The sequence below is a fragment of the Photinus pyralis genome, unplaced genomic scaffold (assembly GCF_008802855.1).
Source record: "Photinus pyralis isolate 1611_PpyrPB1 unplaced genomic scaffold, Ppyr1.3 Ppyr1.4_LG4, whole genome shotgun sequence".
In the NCBI taxonomy this organism is placed as follows: Eukaryota; Metazoa; Arthropoda; class Insecta; order Coleoptera; family Lampyridae; genus Photinus; species Photinus pyralis.
Window position 1 is genome coordinate 6550152 of NW_022170511.1, and position 22508 is coordinate 6572659.

Consider the following 22508-nt stretch of genomic DNA (forward strand, 5'->3'; position numbering starts at 1 on the left):
ATTTTAAGTTAATCGATTTATTTTGAAAAAATTACCAGGGCCAAACCTTCATTTCCTGGCCTACAGTAGCTTTTGCTATTCATTTCCCATTCAGTCGTTTTGATTATATTTCAATCCACTTTTTTCCATATTCGAATTGTTTGGATCGCAGTTGTTTTCAAAATGATCTTCTACACCCAGAACCATTAAGTAGCGTACTTCTCTGCTACAGTCTGATTGAAAGTTGATAGAAGGTGATCTGCCGAGAAATATCTTGAAGCTGAAGTTGAATGGGGGAAAATCAAATGCAGCTCAGCTAACATCCACCAAATTATAATTTTGGACACTGGTCTTCCATAACATTACGGTTAGGGTTGTTTGCTAAATTTATTCCGACGGTTTCACGAGTCACGATGAATAAGCGGGATCTTGTTCCATCCTATTCCCCCACAGATCCTGGTGGGAACAACGAAATGGTTCGAAGCAATTCATCCTTGTCAATAGAAGGAGGGCTAGGATCATCATTAGGACCCTTTAAATTCATGATACATTTTATCACAGTACTTGGAGACATTTATTCCTTCATTGTTGCAGACCAACTGAGAGTTCATTGAATATTCAAGGATTTGAATTTCTTTAGAAACTTGATCTTCCATCATGACAAAAGTGGACCACTTCGGTCATGTGAGAAGTTTAAGTAACTGGAAATAATATTAAAAAATCCAAAATTCCAACCAGAGGTAGGTATTTAACAGGTGTTCCGGTTGGAAACTGTTACGTTTTGTTCTATGTAAACCATTTTGCATATGGAATGCATTCTGACTAACGTCTTTATACCAAATTAGTACTCTTTCACAAGTAATGCGTTACTTCTAAGTTACATCGCAGTGATTTAAGGAATTTGGATTCAACTGAAATACTGTAGCATCGAAAGGCGAGAACTAAATTGGATTTGTGGGATGCGCTAAAAGCAGTCTCACGAGACTATTGTAATTTGCAAATGATATCCAAAGTATACAACACTTACTTACATCCGTACTTATTATTTGTGAAAATACCACCAAATTGGTGGTGTTTGGAGGACGTACCTACTTACTCTTCCGTATCTCCCTGATTTTGCAACATCAAAGTAGGTGCATTCTTCACAGCACCACGTTTAAAATGTGTAAATTAAAAATGAAGGAAACCAGTAAGAGTTGAATTTAACAATTACGTTGAAAGAGAAGCACATAACGCTTCTGTTTTCGTCTATGGTTCTAATGGCCCAATTAAAAATATAAATACGTTGATTAAATCCGGGTTTAATTTAAAACGCGCGGACTTTATCGACTGGTTAATTACTCGATTGTAACTAATTTTACTGCAAATTGGCTAGCCAAACTTGATTTTTGCTTGTCACACTTGCCGTGTTGAATATTATACTTCGCCCTCAGGATGGACCGTTTAACGAAGTTTTGAAAGCTCGTCCCGTCGAAATGAAAGCGCGGTAATTTTAATTTGTAGATTGTAGATTCGCCTTTTATTTTTCTATTAGTTTTATTTACTTTAGTGTACCGTGCTTAGTTTGTAAAAGTATCTTGAAAGTCTTCACTTATTTGATTGCACAAAGTTAACTCGAACGCTTTCTATTGCGACGCATCTGCGATAGGTATACTCGTGAAACTTACAATCTATTGGACTGACTGAGACGGGGATGATGTATATGTTGGGCGCAATGCCCGAAAACGGCCAATGGTCGTTTTTTTGGCTCAATCTTAGGATTGGGTTTGTTAAAACGACCAAAGCCTGAATTTTCTTTCCATTTCGGGCTTTGACCGTCTCCAAACAGCCAAACCTAGGATCGTGCAAATATGAAACGACCAAAGTTTAATAAATTCGGTTCCAGTGTCCAGGATGTTAGGGACATTTTAGTATCTTGGATGGCAGATAACAAGAGCACTAATTGGGCTAACGGATTGCGATTTGTTCAACTAAAAAAAATACATCTTTTCATACAGAAGTCCGTATGAGGCGATGTTTGGGCCGGGGTTCCTATACGTAATGGCCTATTCGATTCAATTATACTTAATATATTTTTGTACATGAAAAAGAGGGGTTGGTTTTTAAACTGTTAATGTAATTTTAAGAGGGGGATTGGCAAAACTGTTACATAAAGGGAAAGGGCGGGGATCAAAATTTCGAAATAATTGTGTTACGTCATATATGGGTTGCCTCTCCAAAGATTTTGAATGTTACTGAATTTCTATTGAGTCACTAAAAATGTGTATCAGCTTTGGTTATTTCCTAATTACTCAATCTTAGGTTTGGCTGCTTCAGAAGGGCCAAAGCCCGAAATTGAATTAGAATTCGAGCTTTGGTCATTTTAAATAATCCAATCCTAAGATTGAGCAAAAAAAACGACAATTGGCCGTTTTCGGGCTTTGCGCCCAACATATACATTTTATTGTTTTTATTTTAAAATGGACTGGGCTTCGGTCTGTAAGATTTGCCTATTCAGTTTATCTGTTGAAAATGAAAATAGACAATCGGGAATTTGATCGGTAAACTAAGAAGGAAAACGCAGTACCGTAATCAATATAATAGAACAAATAAAAATGCTCTAGTTTGTATGAATAGAATTGGAATTTTCTTGAATGCAACCAGTGCGAAATCCTTTACTTCCAGGTAACAAATTCAGAGCACTGAAACTGTTGCAATTGTTAATTGGTTACTAAGTAACGCGCGATGAGCTAGGACAGGCGCTGCTCTAAATTTAAGACATAAATGGCACGTTTAACTAATAAGCATATAAGAATTGAAAGTATTGCTTTTCGGAAGAATGTGTATGTTTGGCATGACTATTTTCAAGCATATGTGCAGTTACGCAAGCTTTAGCATGTACTCAACAAGGGTGAATTTGTTCTTGAGGATATTCGCCCCGTTGTCTACGAAACACAACAATACCACGCCATAGAGTCCTTGGAAAGAAGAGGACTTACCGCCAAACTTTTGGTTCAATATTTCCGAATTTTGACACAGTTCATTGAGGTAGAGAGAATCTGTAACTACCTCACCACAATCCTACAAATGTTCACATTCTTTCGCTCACCAGATCGAAAGTGCTCTCCTCTATGTCCAAGATATGAAGAATAGATTCCAATGAATTTCAACGATCCACCAGATATCCCATATGAAGAAGTAACAAATTTTGGAATGGGGTTTGGTCAGATATGACTATGCAGCAGAATTTGAGCAAAACAACATGAATCAACAACATGTATATTCAAGGTCTTCTCGAGTCAATCGGGAAGACAGCCTCAGTCAAGCTGAGCCAATGGCTTGACGAACACCATCCATTTTCGCAAAACAACCTAATAAAGTCAATCAGCAGTGGTGTTATTGGTGGAGAGAGAAAACAGATTGCCATGAAGCACGAAAGAATGGCTACAAATACTACAATTGAGAAAACCTGTAGTAGTGGATGGAGGACTGCTTCTCCATAAAGGACTGTGGTACAGAAATGACTTATTTCATTCTATCTGCACAAAGTGATACCCAGGTAACGTCAACAAACGAGGAACCAAGAGCTCAGAAAGGATTCGACTTCTTCTCATTGTAAGCACTACGTTAGCTCAGCTGTAAATGTGTGATTATGTCATTATCGTTAGTGAGGATGTTGAATGTGGATGTACTTGTTTTGATACGTGGAGGTCCACAATCAAATAAGGTCCGGTGCCTCCAGAAATAAAGCAAGAGTGGCAAGGAGGCTTGCATGTATTCGTATAATTCTACGAGAAGTTCCTCCTGTTTGTTCATGCCCTTACCTGCAATGATACAACTTCCTCCCCCTTTGGCCTGGGCAAATCAAAGGTCCGCACCATTTTGGAGAAAACTCTCGACTAAAAAAACATGCAACTCGATAAACCAATGGAAGCTTGGCTACAGCACGCTTTCTCCAGTTACGTACGCAAACTTTACGCAGAATTATCTTATCTAAAATACAACATTTTCTACGAAAACAAACATCTCTAGATAACTACATTAACATTTCACAAAATTAAACGAAATATCCAATAAATCAAATCTGAACGGTCACAAATGAATTAGCAAAACAAATTGATAACGAAAATTGAGATAAACATTTTTCTATCCTTAATAATTCTAGGAACTAATCTTTTTTTACACGGAACAAGTAAACAAACACCTTGGATACGGGCTCGATCCGCAAACTCGTTTTGTGTTTATCCGTAAGGAATCCCACAAGAATATTTAAGTGACTTAAAATGATCAGTTGATTAGCAATTACACGACCCGTATCCATGTCAAGTGAATGGACCTACGAGTATTTCTCAACGTCCAAACCGACATTTTTCTTAACATTGCTCATTGTAGCTTCCTAATGACCCTCAAGTAATTGTGAATCTCCTGTGCTTAAATTACATGTACAGGGTCAATATAGACCCAGACGAAGAAGAAGTACTGCGCCATTTCGTACTCGCGCTGGTGTCTTGTACGTCCCTCCTACTATTCTCCTACAAGTTGCCGTTGATCAGTTTGAGTTAGGTGTTGTCTTGTTTTGTTTGCTTATATTCGTGGTAATTGCCCGCTGGGGTCAAAAGTGACCCCCGATAGTAGGTGATTTTTTCTAAATTTATCCGTTATTTTTTATAATGTTACAATTTCAATCTTTTGATTTGTGTAGTAGATTAGTTTAGACCCTTATAGAACTAGAACAAATAAAAAAAGAATCCTCTATAATGAATATCTGCTCATTTATGATTTTTGAAGCATATCAATTAAATAACTTGAAGCGTTAAACTGAAATTTTTAACTTTTTTTCGTCAAATGACGAAACAAATAAGTGTTATCGTATTACAGGCAAGCTATTAATGCCTACTATCACAGACAACATATACTACAGACGGTCAATCTTAAGGGGAAAAAGCACGCTAAGTTTTGTGACAAATGTCCCCTTATTTAAAAACCTGCTATCCCTCTATTTTGCTCCATCTATTAGCGCATACAACAATGTGTTGGTTCTTCTACAGATTTCTTTTATTGGAATGGTTTTGCAAATTGTCTAGGGAAAGAAGTATTGATCCTTTTTTGTTAGAAAGCTGTCCCACAAGAAATCCCCATAATTTACATCTGAGGCGAAGTGCTGATAATCTTTGCAGGTACACATACAAAGCAAATATCACTTCATATTCGCAATTACGTATTACTCGTTGTCTTTGGGTGCATAAGAAACGATATAACTTGCACCACTTTTCGAATTCTCAAAAAAAGTGTAATCTCCGTGTTTGTTGATATACCTACGTACTCTACTTGCCTACTTGTCTCTCCGTTTGTGGAATAAATCATTTAACTTGGATAAAGAGAACCTAAACGTAAGCAAATTTTCGAATGAATATTTGCCTCATATGTAATAAATCCCAATTGAGGTGTGCAATTATCGGTCAATTACAGCGGTAATTGCATTGTAGAAAACGAAAGAGCCCTGCGATAATTGCACATTTCATGGGAACACACTTAACAATTTTATAAGTAGGTAAGGTGAGTTTGTAATGTTTATTCGGGAAATATTACCCCGAATTACACTCGTGCATCAAAATAATCCTGATAATTTTTAGCGCATTTTCCAACGAAGTTGGGTGCGCTATTGCAGCCACTTTCTCTGTCCGTCCGTTTGTCCGAGGCCTTAACTACTCCTACAGTTTTTGAAGATATTTAGTTCGTTCTTTTTGCATTCGGTAGCGTATCGCTCTGGCACCTGAGTCAAAGAAAATCTTAACAATTGAACTGCGCATGCGCAGGCTGCGCAATTTTAACTTTTTTATTTATTAATATATTTTGTTGAAATTTTAATCACAGATACTTGTAGTAAAGGCAAATATATCGCATATAGTAAAAATTAGATGTGCGCATGCGCAGACTGCGCAATGCAAACTTTCTTTATGGAGATATTTCTTTGAAATTTTAACCAAAGATACTTTAATAAAAGCAAACGTATTGCATTTTATAAATATCAGATTAATAAGCGCATGCGCAGGACGCGCAATATCAACTGCGCAGTGAGTGCCAACTTCCTTATTTATGAAGATATTTCTTTAAAATTTTAACCAATAGTAATGAAAAACGTAGCGCACATAGGTATGGCCTTTGGGGAAGTATTGATCAATTTATGGAAAATGCGCTGAAGTTACACTTCATAATTTGTTAAAAGAGCATTTTGATGCACTTGTGCAATTACCTACGAAAATTGTCACAAAGTTTTAATAGCGATTCTCGAGATGGTTTATTTAAGTAAACGAAGAAAAAATGGGAAAATGTCGTTTTTTCGCATTTAATTAGGTATCTCGTTAACTATTCCTCTTACGGAAAAAATGAAGAGAACGAATTCGTTTAGGATCGATTTTTGTATCAGATACAGTTGGTATGATTTTTATTAAACAGAGTGCCAAGGGTCTAATAAAGTTACTTTCTTGTTCTATTTCTGGGGTTTCCACTAAACTAATTCCACAGTCCGTCGATTTGCAAAACTTATCGGGACAACAGACAATTGTTGGAATAGGTTGTTTTACGGTTCCACCATCCATAAAAATATTGCAAACGCTCTGGGAGTCATCCAGTTTGAAGGACAAAGCATCGAGAAGGGCGTATCAACAAAAACAAATGTTAATTTTTGGGATTACTTTTTTTATATTTTTCCAGAAAAAACAATAACATTTAAAAATGAACGGTTCTGTATCAACCAGTGCTCGGAATGGAAATTTTCGCCGGAACGCAAGCATCAGTCCATCAGGAGGAAGGGGGGGGGGGGACATAGAAAACATGTACTACGTACATTAAAACAACGAGAAAACGTAACAAAAATTAAATGTTTCATTTTTATTGTTTCCCTTGGTGTGGAGACCAGTGGATACTAATGGGTTTCGTGTGCTGGTATGATCTGAAGGACGTATTTTCGTTTCCATGTGATTTTTATCGCATTAATGACAAATAATCCAACAATATGTAGGGTTCTGTAAAATTTCTTTGTGTGCGGGTGGAGAGGATCGACGCTGCGGTCCCTTTACGAAAAGGAACAGTGTACAAATATTTTCGACGAAACGGAACGATATTGTAATACTTTTTACCAACCGGAACAGCGTTCCGGCTCGTTCCGGTCCATTCCGAGCCCTGGTACCAACTGAAAATTCGATTCTAAACAAATTCATTTCTATGAGCTCGAGCAATAGTTGACGAAGAAAAAAACTGCATTTTTCCATTTTTTCTTGTTTTTTTTTTGTGTATAGCAATATGTTCCGGGAGCTTCCGGGCAGTGAACTACATAGAATACACTTGGTTTCGTTGTGTGAAATGCCAACATCCAGTTCAGAATACTTTTGGAGCTAATTTGACTGGACTATGTTGACCCTACACATTGACATAAAATAAAGTTCGTTAAGTGCTCCCTCCCCTAATCAAAAAAATTTGTGATGGTATTATCACAGAGACATATAGGTAGGCAAGGCCGTGCGAGGGGGAGGGGCGAGGGGGACCCAGGCCCTGGACGCCAAGTCTGGGGGGCGCTGAAGTCGCCCGTCGTCGCCTTCGTCGGGAGCGTCAAAGGCGTGAGTGAAAGATTTACCTCGAATTATATAAACGAATCCGTACATATTCTTGTTTCGTATTTTATAAATTCAGAATCAGTAAAAATTTAAAAATTAAAAACTGTCGCGTTTATAAAGTCGGTAATTCCATGGAGTTAGGAAATCAAACAAAAGCGCCTACATTTTTGCCATGTTTGATCTCAAATTGCCATGGCACCACTGATTTTCTTAAAAGCGCCAGTTTTTAATTATCCAATTTCTTGGATTCAAAGTTCAGAAAATTAAAAGCTATAGTGTGCATGGATTCGTAATTTTTTTCCCTACAAAAAACCTAAATAAACTTTCTCTCTAAAATAATTAGAGAAGTCAATAAACAGAAATGAAAAAATTTCTGTTGCATTTCCTATGGTGCGTTGAACAAGTCACCACCCGGTATAATAATATATTTATTATGGAAAAACAAAAATTATGTTTATTATTCTAATAAAATCTTTCCTTGTCCAACCTCATAATTTTATATGTGGAGGCCAAATTTAGTTTCCGCCCTTGTATAACCAAACCCGCTCCATCAATTTTTTAAATGTTTAGAAAAGAGAAAAATGAAGAATTAAAATGTATCCTATTTCATGTAATTTATGATGTTATACAAGTGAACGCTTATCTTATCTACATAAAGGCCGGCGTTGAAGCCGAGGAAATAAGGTTTGAGTATGTATTTTATTTTTACAAAAATGACTCCACCTATTACACACTTTTACCACACACAACAGTTTTCTGTGCGTCTACCACATTTTACGACAAATTATTTCGACTGCTGCAAGGTAGACAACACACTAACCGTACTCTATTAGGTGTTGCGTTTATTTCTATAGCATTGCATTGACCGTCTGTAGTATATGTTGTCTGTGCTACTATTCATCTTTTTTTAATATGTGTTACAATAGAACCATGTATACTTACTTTAAAATATGTGGGTCGTAAATGACCCCACCATAGTAGTTAAGTTACTGAGAAAATGCGATAGTAGTTCAGGGTTAATCTAATCCAATTCCTCAAAGAGATGTTCCCCTTCCCACACCCCTCCTATTTTATGCGCTAGAGCGAGGCCTACGATACTTTAAGTATCGTAGGCCTCGGCTAGAGCAATATGTGTTGCACCAAAATGATGGAAAATTGATACAAGATTGCTATGCATGTATTTTTATGCATGTTTGTTGGGTATATTTTAGAAAAAAAAATAATTTTTCTACTTAACCATGAATCGTACGCCATCTAGCGGCGAAGCTAGAAACTTGAAAATAATTTCCAGCGATTTCTCTTGGCCCCTTTTGTTAACAATTTTTTTCCCGAAGTTGTGCAATTAATGGTTCCATAGATATAGCCTGTGACCATTATTAATGGGACACCCTGTACAAATTGTTTGAGGTACATTGCCCCCGCGACTTTGTACGCTCGATATTGACGCAACAACCGTCTTTATGGTTCAGTGGTAGAGCGTTGGACTATAAATCCGGAGGTCGGGTGTTCGAACCTGGGTTGAGGTGAATTTTTCATCTGTGGCAGAGATGGGAATTTCTTTAGATCAGTTTCGAGCATTCTGCCGGCTACTCCGAATTAGGTTTTCCTGCAGTTTTCCTAATCCGTAAGGTAAATACCGGAGTAGTATAGACCAACTTAAGACCTTCTGCAGAAGCACCTCTAAAAAGCATTATGCGGGTCACTCTGTAATTGGGCGCAAGCCTGTTGAGGGTCCAGTACAAGAGAGGGATAATAAGTAATAAGTAAGTAAGTAAAATGGACTAAACGTGGCTGAGCGTGTCTAATTCCATGTGTGGCCGGCCTAACGTAGTGGTGCCATGCAGACTTTATCCCTATATAATTTAGTACTACGTGAAATTTTCAAAAGGATAGACCATTTTTGAGTTATAGGCGAAAAACGCCCAGTATATGCTCTAGCATAATAACATTTCTTCGTTGTGAAGTAGTAAATTCATGTAATTTATAAAAGTACACTTTATGAAACACTATTTAAAGTTTCTGTCGCTAGAGGTCATATTTCACACCATATTAACAACGGCTTGTTCTCAAATAGCGCATAAATTTCAAGCACTTCACTAGTTTATTCAAGAACTTTTAATAAAATCCACTTCAGTTCATTTTACGCCTTTAAGTTTTATTAAAAACAATTGCAGCGAATCCCACAAAGACAGTGGCTTATTGAATGTCTTTTTTCTTGTTTCAGCTGGATGCGACAACTGGCAGGAATGGTGGACGTACGATGGCATTTCCGGTAAGTTTACGAAATGGGCGCAACGAAATGTGCACATATCCACATATCTTTCAATTCCACAGAGCAAGTCTTTGGTTTGGAGTATTTTCGCCACCCCATTTTACAATCTCGCCAGTAATTGTACACGTTATTTCTTGTCGATATTTTTTTACAATTGGGTTAACGCGACATTAAGATTAGTCCGATTGTGCGGGTTTTCTATGTAATGTTTACTTGCAATGAAAAGGATTAAGATAAAAACAACAGGCCGCCCGTTTTTGCTATATATGTAAAAAAAAAGGTTACTGTGACACAATGAAGCTGTAATGCTCATTGAGTTGGTCTTTCTGCGAACCCTGTTTCTTTTGTGTAGGTTTCATTATGGTTTGGAAAGCCATTTGAGCAGTGCGTGTTTTTGCACGGGATTCTAATGTGCACTTAGACATTTATTTAATCTTTTCGTTATACCTTATTCTTAATCGTCATTTTTAATAGTAAATTTGACAGTAACAATGTGACAGTGGGGTGGCAAATTTCTCCCGTCATAGTATTTTACCTACGAAGTGTATTACGTAAGTAGTTAGTCCAAAATTTGTCATAAATCAAAGCCAAGCTTCTTTTTGAATACCTGAAAATTATCTACTCAATTAATATACCGACCGGACAGAAAATAAATAACTACTTTAAATTCACTTTTAATTACTACCTACGAGTACTTTAAATTCTTAATTCTCCCTTCGTATTTCCTTTCCACATTAACGACAGCCTGAACTTAAATCAATGCACAAATACGTACTTGAGTGGAAAATTCTCACACGAATCTACAATGAAAATTCAGCTTACATACCTTCTACAAAAATTACGTTTGTCTTTATAGACCGTATCAAAAAACAGACAAACACATTTTTAAAATCCTCTTATCCAATGACTATGAAAATTTATCCTTGCTCACGGAAACGCGTTCCGTCCTATCGTTGAGTGAAGGATTATAATTACTCAATGGTCCTATATTATTGTAATTTATTTGTAGGTACTTTTTTGTGAAAACATAGTTGGCTTCGTAGAATGATGATATTGCCTTTCACATGCGAAACACGAAGAACAATTGGCGCCACGAAGACAACCATCGACTGCCCTGTAATCTGTTACAGTTCGGCTTTTATCTTTTCAACAACAGAATTGTAGTTTTGATTTCAATTCTCGTCGAAGTTTGAAATTTTGCACAAAAACGGCCTGTTATTCACAATTTGAATATTTCACCCATCAAGTATCCAATTTTACATTTTCTTACTACAGTTTTAACCCGCAGGTAGGTCTACTTACTTTTCTTCTCCTTTACTAGTTAAATGTTGCAAAATAATCTAAAAGTTTCCCGTTTTCTAAACCCGCGAGGACGTCATAGAGCATCATTCTTTGTTTATTTGTATAAGAAATGCAGTTTATTAATTTTTTTGCTTCTGTAACGGACTGTTACATTATAAAGATGGTTTGATGTATAAATTCTTCTTATTCTTCTCTTCTCGCCGTATTGTTGTTGGAGTACCTTCGGGACCTGCATTTTTTGTACTTTTCCTTCCAGCTAGCTCAGGTAAATAAATGGGTTAATAATGGGAGATAATTGAGGTAATTTCTTTTTCACAGCTATATTAATGTCAATAATTTGTGATCAAAATTTGGAAAAAATGTTACCTCTGAATTTGATACTCCAATATTTCTGGAGAATTCATGTAACTTTACTCCCTAGTTTCTGAAAATTGGTCTGGATTAATCAAATATAAACTAGCCTAATTTATTAAACAACCCTATAATTTTTTCCAACGAATAAATTTAAATTTTGTAAATAAATTCATTTTTGAAAGTAAATATGCCAAAAAAGTTGGTTTGTAGAGGCTATCCAACCAAACAATTAGTCCAAATCAATTAGAGAACCAAAATGAATCGAATGACAGCCCCCCCGTTCCAAAATTTACATTTGTTCGATAATTTTTTCACTCAACGGATTTCCAATCTGCCTCTTCTTATTGTGAAAAGATTGTGTTTCAAAATTCGTACCCCAAAATGGCGCATCCCTCAACAAGTTTGCAAGGAAGGTGTCTGATTTCTGCGAAATTAGATTTATATTAACTGCGGACAAGGTGTGTATAAAAGATCCCATTGGTTTACATCGACCACTTTTTGAAGGTACAAGCATATTTTCAAATATTTTCAGGTGGTTATGAGACAAGAAAGTTTTACCAAATTTCATTAAATTGGCATCGTTTTTGTGATCTGACTAAAAACTACAGTTGGTATTTTTTAAATTAAAAGTACCAGGAAAAGAATCAGGAAGGGCGTACTAAAATCTTAACCCTTATTTCTTGAGAAGAACTCAAATTTTGTGGCATTCGGAGGCATACCTGCCAATCTATCATTTTTGGACCCAACATTTAATTGAAAAGAAAATGCTTGTTTTGAACACTTCTAGCACCAAATTTTTTTTAGATTTTTCATCGTTCAACCGTATAAAAATTGTAATAGACGATTATTCTGGATCTAATTGATAATATGCTGAAGGTTTAAAGCCTCCAGGGATTCTATAGAGATTCAAAGAAAATTCTGAGATCTTAGAAGTCGTTGAAAATTGTTCTCAAGCTTGCCACAGTTCATTTAATAAACTTTCCCCATGCTTAAGAGACATTTTCAAGGTCAATAAAAGGTCACATATGAGGTACAGGTTCAACGGGATGATGCACCCGCGCACAACGCCCTAATCGTGCAAGAATACCAATCGGAAAAATTTCCTGGAAAATGGGGAATGCGTGAGAGATATTCTCGCACGGTTCAGTCGTTGTGTGTGGATACACCATCCTGTTGAAACCAACAGTTCCCAACTATTGTTTTTAATTTGTGTGTGTGACGTACATCGTTCTATTCGTAATAATATACAATACGGCAGAAGTGTTTTTTTAATTTTCTTGTGACTGTTCAAATAACACCGGAAAAAACCAAATCGGGAAATTTCCGTTTTTCTGGAATAGCTTCGGAAGTAATGAGAATTGTCTGGTTTTCAATAAAGCATGATAAGAACTTTTTAATTGCGAATCTTTTCTATAGTTTGACCATCGTCGTATATTTTACGGTTTCGGAGACCCCCATGATGGACCCCCTTATCTTTGACACACATGTATACGTTCTAAAGGAGGTTTTCCAAAGATTGTAAGAAGAGGTAGGGAACGTTGAAAAAGATTTCAAGAAACCTTCAGGAATTTTTTGATATTTGTGGCATTTTCAACTAACTACATACATGCGAAATTGGATGACTCCCTAATTGACGGGGGATACTTTCTGACCCGAAGGACCAATTTTCAAATGAGAATTGTTGTTTGAACAGTGATTTAAAAACTGTTCGACATCAAGTCATCACGTCACATTTCGATGAATCTACATTTTCGTTGTCCGGCTAAGAATTGCAGTGAAACTTTTTCGAATTTTCAAAAACTAATTTAAGATTCCTGATTTTCATGTTCAAAACCCCCCAGATACCAAATATCAGAGTTTTGAAAACATTTTTGCAAAATCGGAAAGGGTATACCCCAAAACCTATTCCAAGACGTGCCACCAGTCTTTCCAACCGTTCTGGTTGCTGAGAAAAAGTTAAAGAAGAAATGCAAATTTCACCATTTTTTTTACGGTGCCTCCCAAACGAAACACGTTGGACCATCAGTTTATTTAGAAAAAGTGCTTGTTTTGCTCCCCTCTACCACCCAAATTTTTATGTACTTATATGTGACACCCTGTATATTTGGTGTGTAAAACTTGCGTTGTAGGTAACGGAGTGCCCATACAGGTGAAACAGTTAAATATTATGTAAAGGAAAGGTAGTAATAGAAAGGAGCAAATCAAAAATTTTGTCGATGTCTGTAGAAGATCCGGAATGTTTGTTCTCCAAATTTGAGTTTTTCTCACTAATCTTGACATATAGCAAGTTAGAACTAACCCTATTGTTTTTGGCTTTCTTTCCCATTTTGTAAAAACTCGGAAAAATTCGTAATCTGGGATGGGGCACCCTAGAATGAGGTCCGAAAGAATTCGATTATTTGTGAAAACGAATCTGGTAAATCTAAACTTCGTTTTTGAAAATTTGAGAAAAAGATACAACTGCAATTCTTGTATCGACACCGAAGGAATCAGATATCAAAACACTTCGTTGCGCAGCAGCCTAAATATATCTAAAAATTGTTTAACAGTTTGGTTTTTTGGAAAATTATCATTTCATGATACTTTGATCACTGTTGTGGCCCGATCAAAAATGACATTTGAATCGTTTTTATTTTAAATTTTCAAAAACTAACTTTGGATTTGTTATTTTTACCCCATATGGAGTAGACATTTTTTGATACATACTGAAAAACCTCTCCTGGGTCGCTAGTTTTACCTTTCTATCTGCTATTATTGTGAAACAAATAATTAAAGAAAAATTTGGAAATTTAATTTAAATAAGGCATCCTCAATTAAACTTCCTATCAAGAGCGAATTCGTTTAGATTCTGCTACCTTGGATTTTATAGATGACCTATGTGGTGGAAGTGGTGAATGGTGATCATGCATTCGTCGAAACATGATAACCGTAGGTTACCTACAAAATATAGGAGTTTGGCGACAAAAGGAATTTTGCAATGACAGAGAAAGTATGACAAAAAACGTTAACGCAGTAATAAATTAATTTTAACCACGGAACCCCCTACATCAAACAGTTTTGTTGACAGAAATATCGATCGAATAGTTTACCACCTACACGAGGACTATTCAAGGATTCTGAAATTTAATATACCTACAAATTAATTAAGTTGATATTACCACGCTCCAATAAAATTTAGATCAAGAGTGTATATGCGCATATGAAGCCCGGTCAAATATAATCAAGAAACTAACGCTGCAGAATTTCCTGAAACATGTTTGCGGAAATGGCTATTAATAACGACACATTTAAAGCAGGATAATTCAAGGTATGTATAGAGACAAAACAATGCTATAAACTCACACTACATTTTATGAAGTTTTGATATTGAGGGAGTATAAACTGTACAATGGGCTCCCGTAGGAAAGGCCTCCATTCGCTGGATTTCGAATGATAATTTTTAAACTTTTAGTTTTATTTAATTAACCGAAAATAGCTCTGTTTCGTTTTAAATGCACGTCCAATGTAAATGTACTTTTTTAAACAAAATTACGTACACACTTACATACATGTGTATACAGGGCGTTCGGCGAGGAACGGGACAGCACGATATCTCGGGAATGAATACAGATTTTAAAATTCTTAAAACTTTGTTGTACCTACATGTAAGCTAGGGTTATACGTTTTTAAATTAATTGCATCACGGCCAGGTGGCGCTACCTACTTTAATTCATTTAAATGATTTATTAGATTTTTGCAATATTACAACATATTTGTGATAACTTTACTTATAAGTGCTACTAAAAAGAATGAATTTTATCAATTTAACATGTGCTTTATTGGAGGATATTGTGGGATTATTCAGTTAATTTACAGAATGAAATCTTTTATTTTTTTCATTCGAATTTTTCAAGCATCTATTCACCTAGATACATGTTAAATTTATAAAATTATTATTTTCACGAAAAGTAAGCGAAATCTAATAAAAAGTAGAGTATTCCATTTAAAAGAATTAAGTTAGGTAGCCCTGCCTGGCGGTGGCGCATATAATTAACAATTTTTTCATCACAAAATATATGGCCCTAGCTTACATTTATAACAAAGTTTTAAGAATTATGCACTGCATCCATTCCCGAGATATCGCGTTTTTTGCAACTGGAAAAAAAACAGTAGAATTTTTGATTCGGTAATTATAAAAATCGCAAAAATATTCCTACTCATAGAACTTAAATCGTAAAAAGCAACTACACCTTAATATTTAATTAATTTAAACTTCGTTACTCAACCTACTTGTTCGGAAATTCGACAAAATAAAACCTCGACTATAACTACGATAGCAGATGATTTAATTTTGCCATCTTAATCTATCTATTGAAAAACTACGGTTTGAAATTATTATTTATCATGAAGTGAATATCACCACCGTTTGTACTTACTGCAAATGGTAGTTAACAATTAATTTTCAAATGTAGATCAATTACTCATATAATATAGATTCAGGCCGAATCGTAATACTTAATCCCAGACTTAATCACAGGCAGAACTTTCAGGTCACGTACAGCAAACAATCACTTGTTGCATAAACAATTATTATTTGCCAAATTATTTGTTTTGGTTAATCAATAATGGTTCATTTGACGTGTAATCACGTTGAGTATTTATCATGTCATGACCTATTTGGCCTGGGCTGCCAAAGCTGAAATTATTGAAAAATGTATGGATCAGTTTGTATTACATGGGAAGGAGACTGGGAGAAACTTTACGGAGGAAACGGGAAAGAGATTTGGCAATTTGAAGGGGGTGCCGTCGCGGATTTTAAAAGTGGATGACGTTACAAATCATTTCTGATGCACGCAAAGATGACATTTTTTGCAAGCTATTCTTATGAAATAATCAGATCTTTCACATAATGAGAAAGACCAGGTGTACGCTTTCATTAAAAATAAAGCAAGAAGTAAACAATGAAAATAGAAACGAAAAATATGTACTGGCAATACTGGAACTGCTGTGGCCGTTGAAGTTACGAAAAGTAAAAAAGAACAATAACGCGAATCAACTTTTTTCTGGAACACTCTATATATATTCAAAACAAGATTTTTAACGGAAACTTGTTATGGTATCCAAAATTATAAGAGTTTGCTATCAATCTACGTATTTTGAATTTGTGATGAGTGGCATACGTTGGCATATTTTTTAATTGGTAGCCACGACTTTGAAGGACATTATTCATTTAATGAATCTTAATTGAAAAGAATTTACCTGGCAGTGAATTACGCCGATAATGGATTCGCACTGGATATAATTAACAAATGCTTCTACTACTTCTACTACATCCCAAACGCTTTCTTTACAAGAGAAATATCCATTTCTTAAGAACCGCATAAACAATCAGATATGCTAGAAACGTACATTTTAGACCTTTATTGCTTTAGTCTCATAACCGAATTCTGTTTATGCCCTACGTCATAAATTATTATTAGTTTATGTGTTGAAGATCGTAAGCTAGCGACTCTAAAACTGATTTATTCGGAGAAGCACGTTACACGTATTAGTAATAACGAGGCTCTAACACAAATGAGTGTGATACTTAACTTGAGTTTACGAAGTTACAAAGCGCGTACGCATTCGTTATTTTTATTTTAAAATTTCAGATTAAAGTTAAATATCCTGAACTCTTAATTATTAATTAACAAGTATCTTTAAAGTAGATTACTTAAGTACCCATATTGAGTGACATCTGAACAAGTATAAATTGTGCAGATGAAGCACATTTTTTTAAACCGAAATGCTTAATAAATTGCTAGGTTGTTTAACTTTTTGGTAGATATTAATAAAATATAAATTCTCTTATATACTCTTTAAGAATATAAGAATATAAATAATAAATAAAAAATTTTACCTGTTAAGAAATATCACCGTTCGTTAATTTTTAATATTGTACTTTGTTGAAGACAATACAAAATCAACTCTGTCTCTCAAACAAATTACAATATAATATTAAAAACAAACGAACAGTGATATTCCTTAACACGCATGAGTGCTACACGTGGATAAAATATCGGACCTTTTTTTTAAACACCCTGTATATTGATAGATTTTACACATGATGAACCAGTGGTTTGTGAACCAATTTTTAACAACCTCAAGTTGTTACCATCCTTTTCTCGCGGATGTGTTGGAATGTGAAGGATATTATCCATCACATTCCAAAAAATTCTTGAATGATTTAGGGGTTGATAGAACCCCCCTTTTAATGGAAACTTCAGTAGAGTGTAGGTAATGTTCCTAGGGGTCTATCAAGCCGACAATGAAAACGTTGACTTACCTTATGCTTAACGAATTTGGATGGCAGTCGGCTCGATATGGGTGGCACGAATGAACTCCTACGTTGTGTAATCGGTTCTTGTATGTGTTGGGACGTGAGACATAATCGGGAAGGGAATTACATAAAAGGCAGAACTTTTGTGCGTAAGAAATGACAAGAACAAATAAATATATTACGCACTCAACAAGACCATGCCAGGGAAACTTTCTACGGGACAAAATCCTCGGTATATGCCACACAAATACATGAAATAAATCACCTACAGCAATAAAATGCAAGAGAAAATACACATCTCAAATTAATAATAATAATATAATAATATATATTGTTGTGCAGACATGTTGATACGTTTACACTCGTCATTAGATAAAGAACACACTAGTATATAATACAACAAACATAAAAAAACATATAACAACAACAACAATTGTATGATAAAAATCAGATAATCAAATCAAAAGCAATTAAACAAGTTCATAAAAACAAAATACACAAGACATCATACATGCAGTGGAAAACATGATAAATCAATTCAGTACAACAACACATCAAAATACCTGTACAATCAATTGAGATAACACAACTCGTAAAATAATAAATGGCATGTACATAGGAAACATCAAAATGGTGTGGCTCTACTCCAGCCTTCAGTTAACATAAATTAATTTAACACGAAAAGTACATGTGAGAATGCCAATAGCAAGTATTCATGTGAAAATCGATTATCGCGCAAGCAGAACATATTTTAAATAGAGGAAATGTTAATGAGAGGGTCCCTACTCGCATTGCTAAGATGCTAAGAACTGCAATCCGCACAAGACGAGTAGGCAACAGATACAGCGAAAGATCGAACTGCATTAGGTACCTACTCCACGGAGACAGGTTGAACCACTCGCACACACAAACATCGAACCATCAATCAAGTTATGGAGAAAACTTGTACAGTAGAGGATGTTTAATCTCCTTTCAATTACCCCTCTTAATTCTTGTTCAATCCCTTTTAGGGCGGTGTCTTTCACGTATAAAATGTTATGAATTCCATGCAATCCTTGGTTAGAATTGTTGTTGCTACCGGCTTCCTTCCCTGACCCTGACATCAGTTCACCCTTCGCGAAATATACTACATCTCTTTCGTATTTTCGTATCATGTTTTCCCTGTACACAACACACAACCTTAGATTAATTTCGGTCGGAGTATTGCCTTCTGTTTAAAAAAAACGAATCACAGAGCGAATCACGCAGTTTGCGGGGGCTTCAATGATAGTAGCCATGATAAAACAGCGCTCACATTAAAACTACGCCACGTAATGGTCGCCCCGGTTGGTAGATAGTGACAGATAGATTACTCAACACTACTGCACACGCCCTAGGTGGCTATGACATCGGCGTATGCATTGCCAACCTAACAGAATTTGAAAAAAAAATAGCCCTCGTATTTAATGTTTGGTGTCGGCTTAATATGAAATATACCTACCTTTAGTTGAAAAATTCCGCACGCCAATGGTAATTCGAGAATGTTCAGAAATTTTAGAGAGTGTAACTTTACACGGAGGTAAAATTTCTAATTGAAACTATGACATATCGTTCATCAATTACCTAATATACTATGTTAAGTAGGTACCAATCCATAATATCATATTCATCGTTATTTGTTAAGTAACCACAATACAAAAATATTATATTTATTTCTCTCTTGCAAATAGGTGGATTCCAAAACTGTTTATTAGAATGAAATAGAAATTAAACTAAAGTAAACCGTAATTGAGATATCGCGTGTAATTTATGCACTTAATTACTTTTATGATTACATTTAAAAATGTTAACAAAGCAGCAGTAGATTTGATACTGTTAAGCTCTCTTTACCAACATCCGCCAGTAATGAAAAATACAACCGCAGGCTAGGAATTTTACATTCTAGCAAAACCCCAACTGGCAAATTAATAACAAGATTATTGAATTTAATTAGAATGGCATTTGAGACTTAGGTATAATTAAATCGCTTGTCATTATTGATTCTTAGTTTTGTATCGTAGATAATTTGTCTTCGGAAATTTGGTAGCGTGGTTATTAATTTATGTGGTAAAATCAGTCAGTCAAACACGAATATACAAAGCGCTAAAGCATTATTGGTCTCAACTGTCATTAGTTCATAATAGTATTACATCGATCCTCCAATACCCATTTATTAGGGTAGGAATTGATATTAAAAACGTTACACCACTGTTTGATCGCCTACTCATTAATTACTGGCACAATATAACTCAAGGCATTTGTCTTCCCGGCAATACAAAATGGAATCGATTGCGAAGCTGAATCTGCAGATGCTTATAAATGTTAAATGCGATCCGCATACTCAAACTTTATGTAGCCATCACTTGTAGATTTAGTAAGCACTCCGGAGCTGACCTGGTCGTTGTTAATTTACGAGAGAGCTTTTACGACTGTTATGGAAGATTCTGAGAGGATCACGAAAATAATATACAAAATTGCCGATGCTCCACAACTTTTATTACGATTAGAAATCTACTTGATTACAACGGAAGGAGAATGCACATACCAAAAAAGTTTGTTAAAGTTTCCGGATACACTGAGTGCATTTTGATGTAGTTCTCATTCAAAGAAAACATAATAATTATAGAAACTTTGTGTTTTTCAATTTAACTTTTGTAACAAGCTTAGTTTGTGAGACCCTCCCTACTTTGGAAATAAGCTCGGTTATAAATGGGTCTAATTTAAGTAACTATAAATTTACAAAAATACTTCACACGAAACGATTGCCTCCCAATGCGTGCGGTTTCATTTCGCCACATAGCAGACTGGCGGAAATTGATTTTCCCCGCGAAGTGCGGTCATACGGGAGTGAGCCACATGTGCGCCATCCATGATGTAGTGCTTCAGCCCAATAAACAATCCTACGACGGTCGTGACGACGGAAAAAGGGATAAGGGAAAGAAATAGATTTGCAAGGTCTTTCCTTATAAGTAACTGAACGGCGTTTGTTTCAATTTTTTAGGTTTATCCTTAAGCGCAGGATAACCGTACAGTAAGAATCAAGGAAGCACGAAAAGGGCCCTGAAAGTGTTTTAAGATTGAATTGAAAAGCAGAACTAGCGTTCTCCGAGTGCGAATTGGCCATAAGATATTTACAAGGGCAATTTCCAACCGGTGAATGCACGTCTGAGGTGATTTGGATTCGGCTTACGGCCGAATGGATTATGTAGGGTTCGCTGCATGTATATCACAAATGCGGAAACGGGATTCACTCGTTGTACACTCTGAATCGCGCTAATTTCCATGATAGAGGCCTCTACAGATGGCGAAGCTTCCCTTGTCTCGCCAGAATAATGCATGAAGTCTAATACAGCCGGACGGTCCGCTTGCCGTTTATGCATATTGAATTTGTAACACGCGTTGACTGACGCTACGTGTTCTTGATGTTCCGCCCTTTTACCGGCCCACATATTCTACATTCACCGCAAGGGCGATTTTTTAATCGAATTTACTTGTGTAACGAGTATCATGTTGTCCAACACACTACTGTAGTTTTACTCCATACTAGCAGTTAAGACAGGTGAGCTGTGCGCTGAACATGTTAGATAATTAATTATGCTATCTTCCACCACCAAAACCTGGGCTTCGAACTTGGTCAGCGCTTGTCCGTTGTTATTAATAAATCTTAGTAAATAAATGATACCCATCAATAAAGTTATTACGCTGAATGTTCAACATCAAAGCAAGTTTCTAAAGTTGTGCCTAACTTGAACAAAATTATTGATTGCCACCGTGCAACCTACACATAGAATTCGCGGTTGTAGCGACAATTTTCTACAAAAAGAGTGATGCTACATCCAACTGCAAAGAGATTCTTCTAAAAGAGCACATACTGCAGCAATTCCCCGATGCTTTGTTTTAAATGGACCACATCAAAGCATTAGAGAAGTTTGGCCATTTAAAACGCAACTATCGAGAAGTGAAATACAAAGTTTTAAAATTTAGTTTGACACTTCTAGTATAATGTTATTGCTAAGTTCTAAAAAAGCCAAAAGAATTATTGATGGTAAGTTTGATACTTACATACGTAACAGGTAACAGTGTATTTCATTTTTGGTTTTGTGTTAATTAAGTTTCATTTACTTATTCCGTCTACATGGTTAATTTCGAGACTACAGTGAAATAAGTATCAATTTTCAAATTTTGATGACAATGTATTTATCAATAGGTGCTAGTTAAGTACCTACTCTAATCAGAAAAAACTCGTGGTTGATCCATACTCTAAATGGGGTGATGAACCATACAGGAAATAAACTACTCAATTCCTCAAAACCTTCCCCATGGATATTTAATTATTGACGAACAGATATAATTTTGGGGTCCGTTAACTTGGCCCCCCCACTGAGTATCTTTTATAATAAATTCTTGTTACAAAGAACACATAAATGCCCGGTTTTCTGTGTCAGTAAATTTTCATTAAACCTGAAACAATTTTGAAGATGAAAAAATAATATTGCGCATGCGCAATCTAATTTCTGTCTTTGTTAAGATATTTAAATGAAATTGTATGTATGCACCTCGAGTAAAAGTAATGCTAATGGGAATGCGGAGAAGTCAAAGATACTATTAAGACGATGGATGTTAGTGTTATTTGATTTGATCGTCTGTTAATAGTAGTAATAATAATAGTAAGAAAATGGTCATTCAATTAAAA

General features: G+C 35.6%; 1 protein-coding gene across 1 annotated transcript in view; it reads left to right on the forward strand.

Annotated features, from left to right (window-relative positions):
- The window catches only part of LOC116168018 (putative carbonic anhydrase-like protein 2), a 257795-nt gene that overhangs the window by 79821 nt on the left and 155466 nt on the right, over positions 1-22508 (forward strand). Inside the window, exon 2 of the mRNA XM_031483660.1 lies at positions 9796-9843. Coding sequence (XP_031339520.1) covers positions 9796-9843 — 48 coding nt within the window. The remainder of the gene's footprint in view (positions 1-9795; positions 9844-22508) is intronic.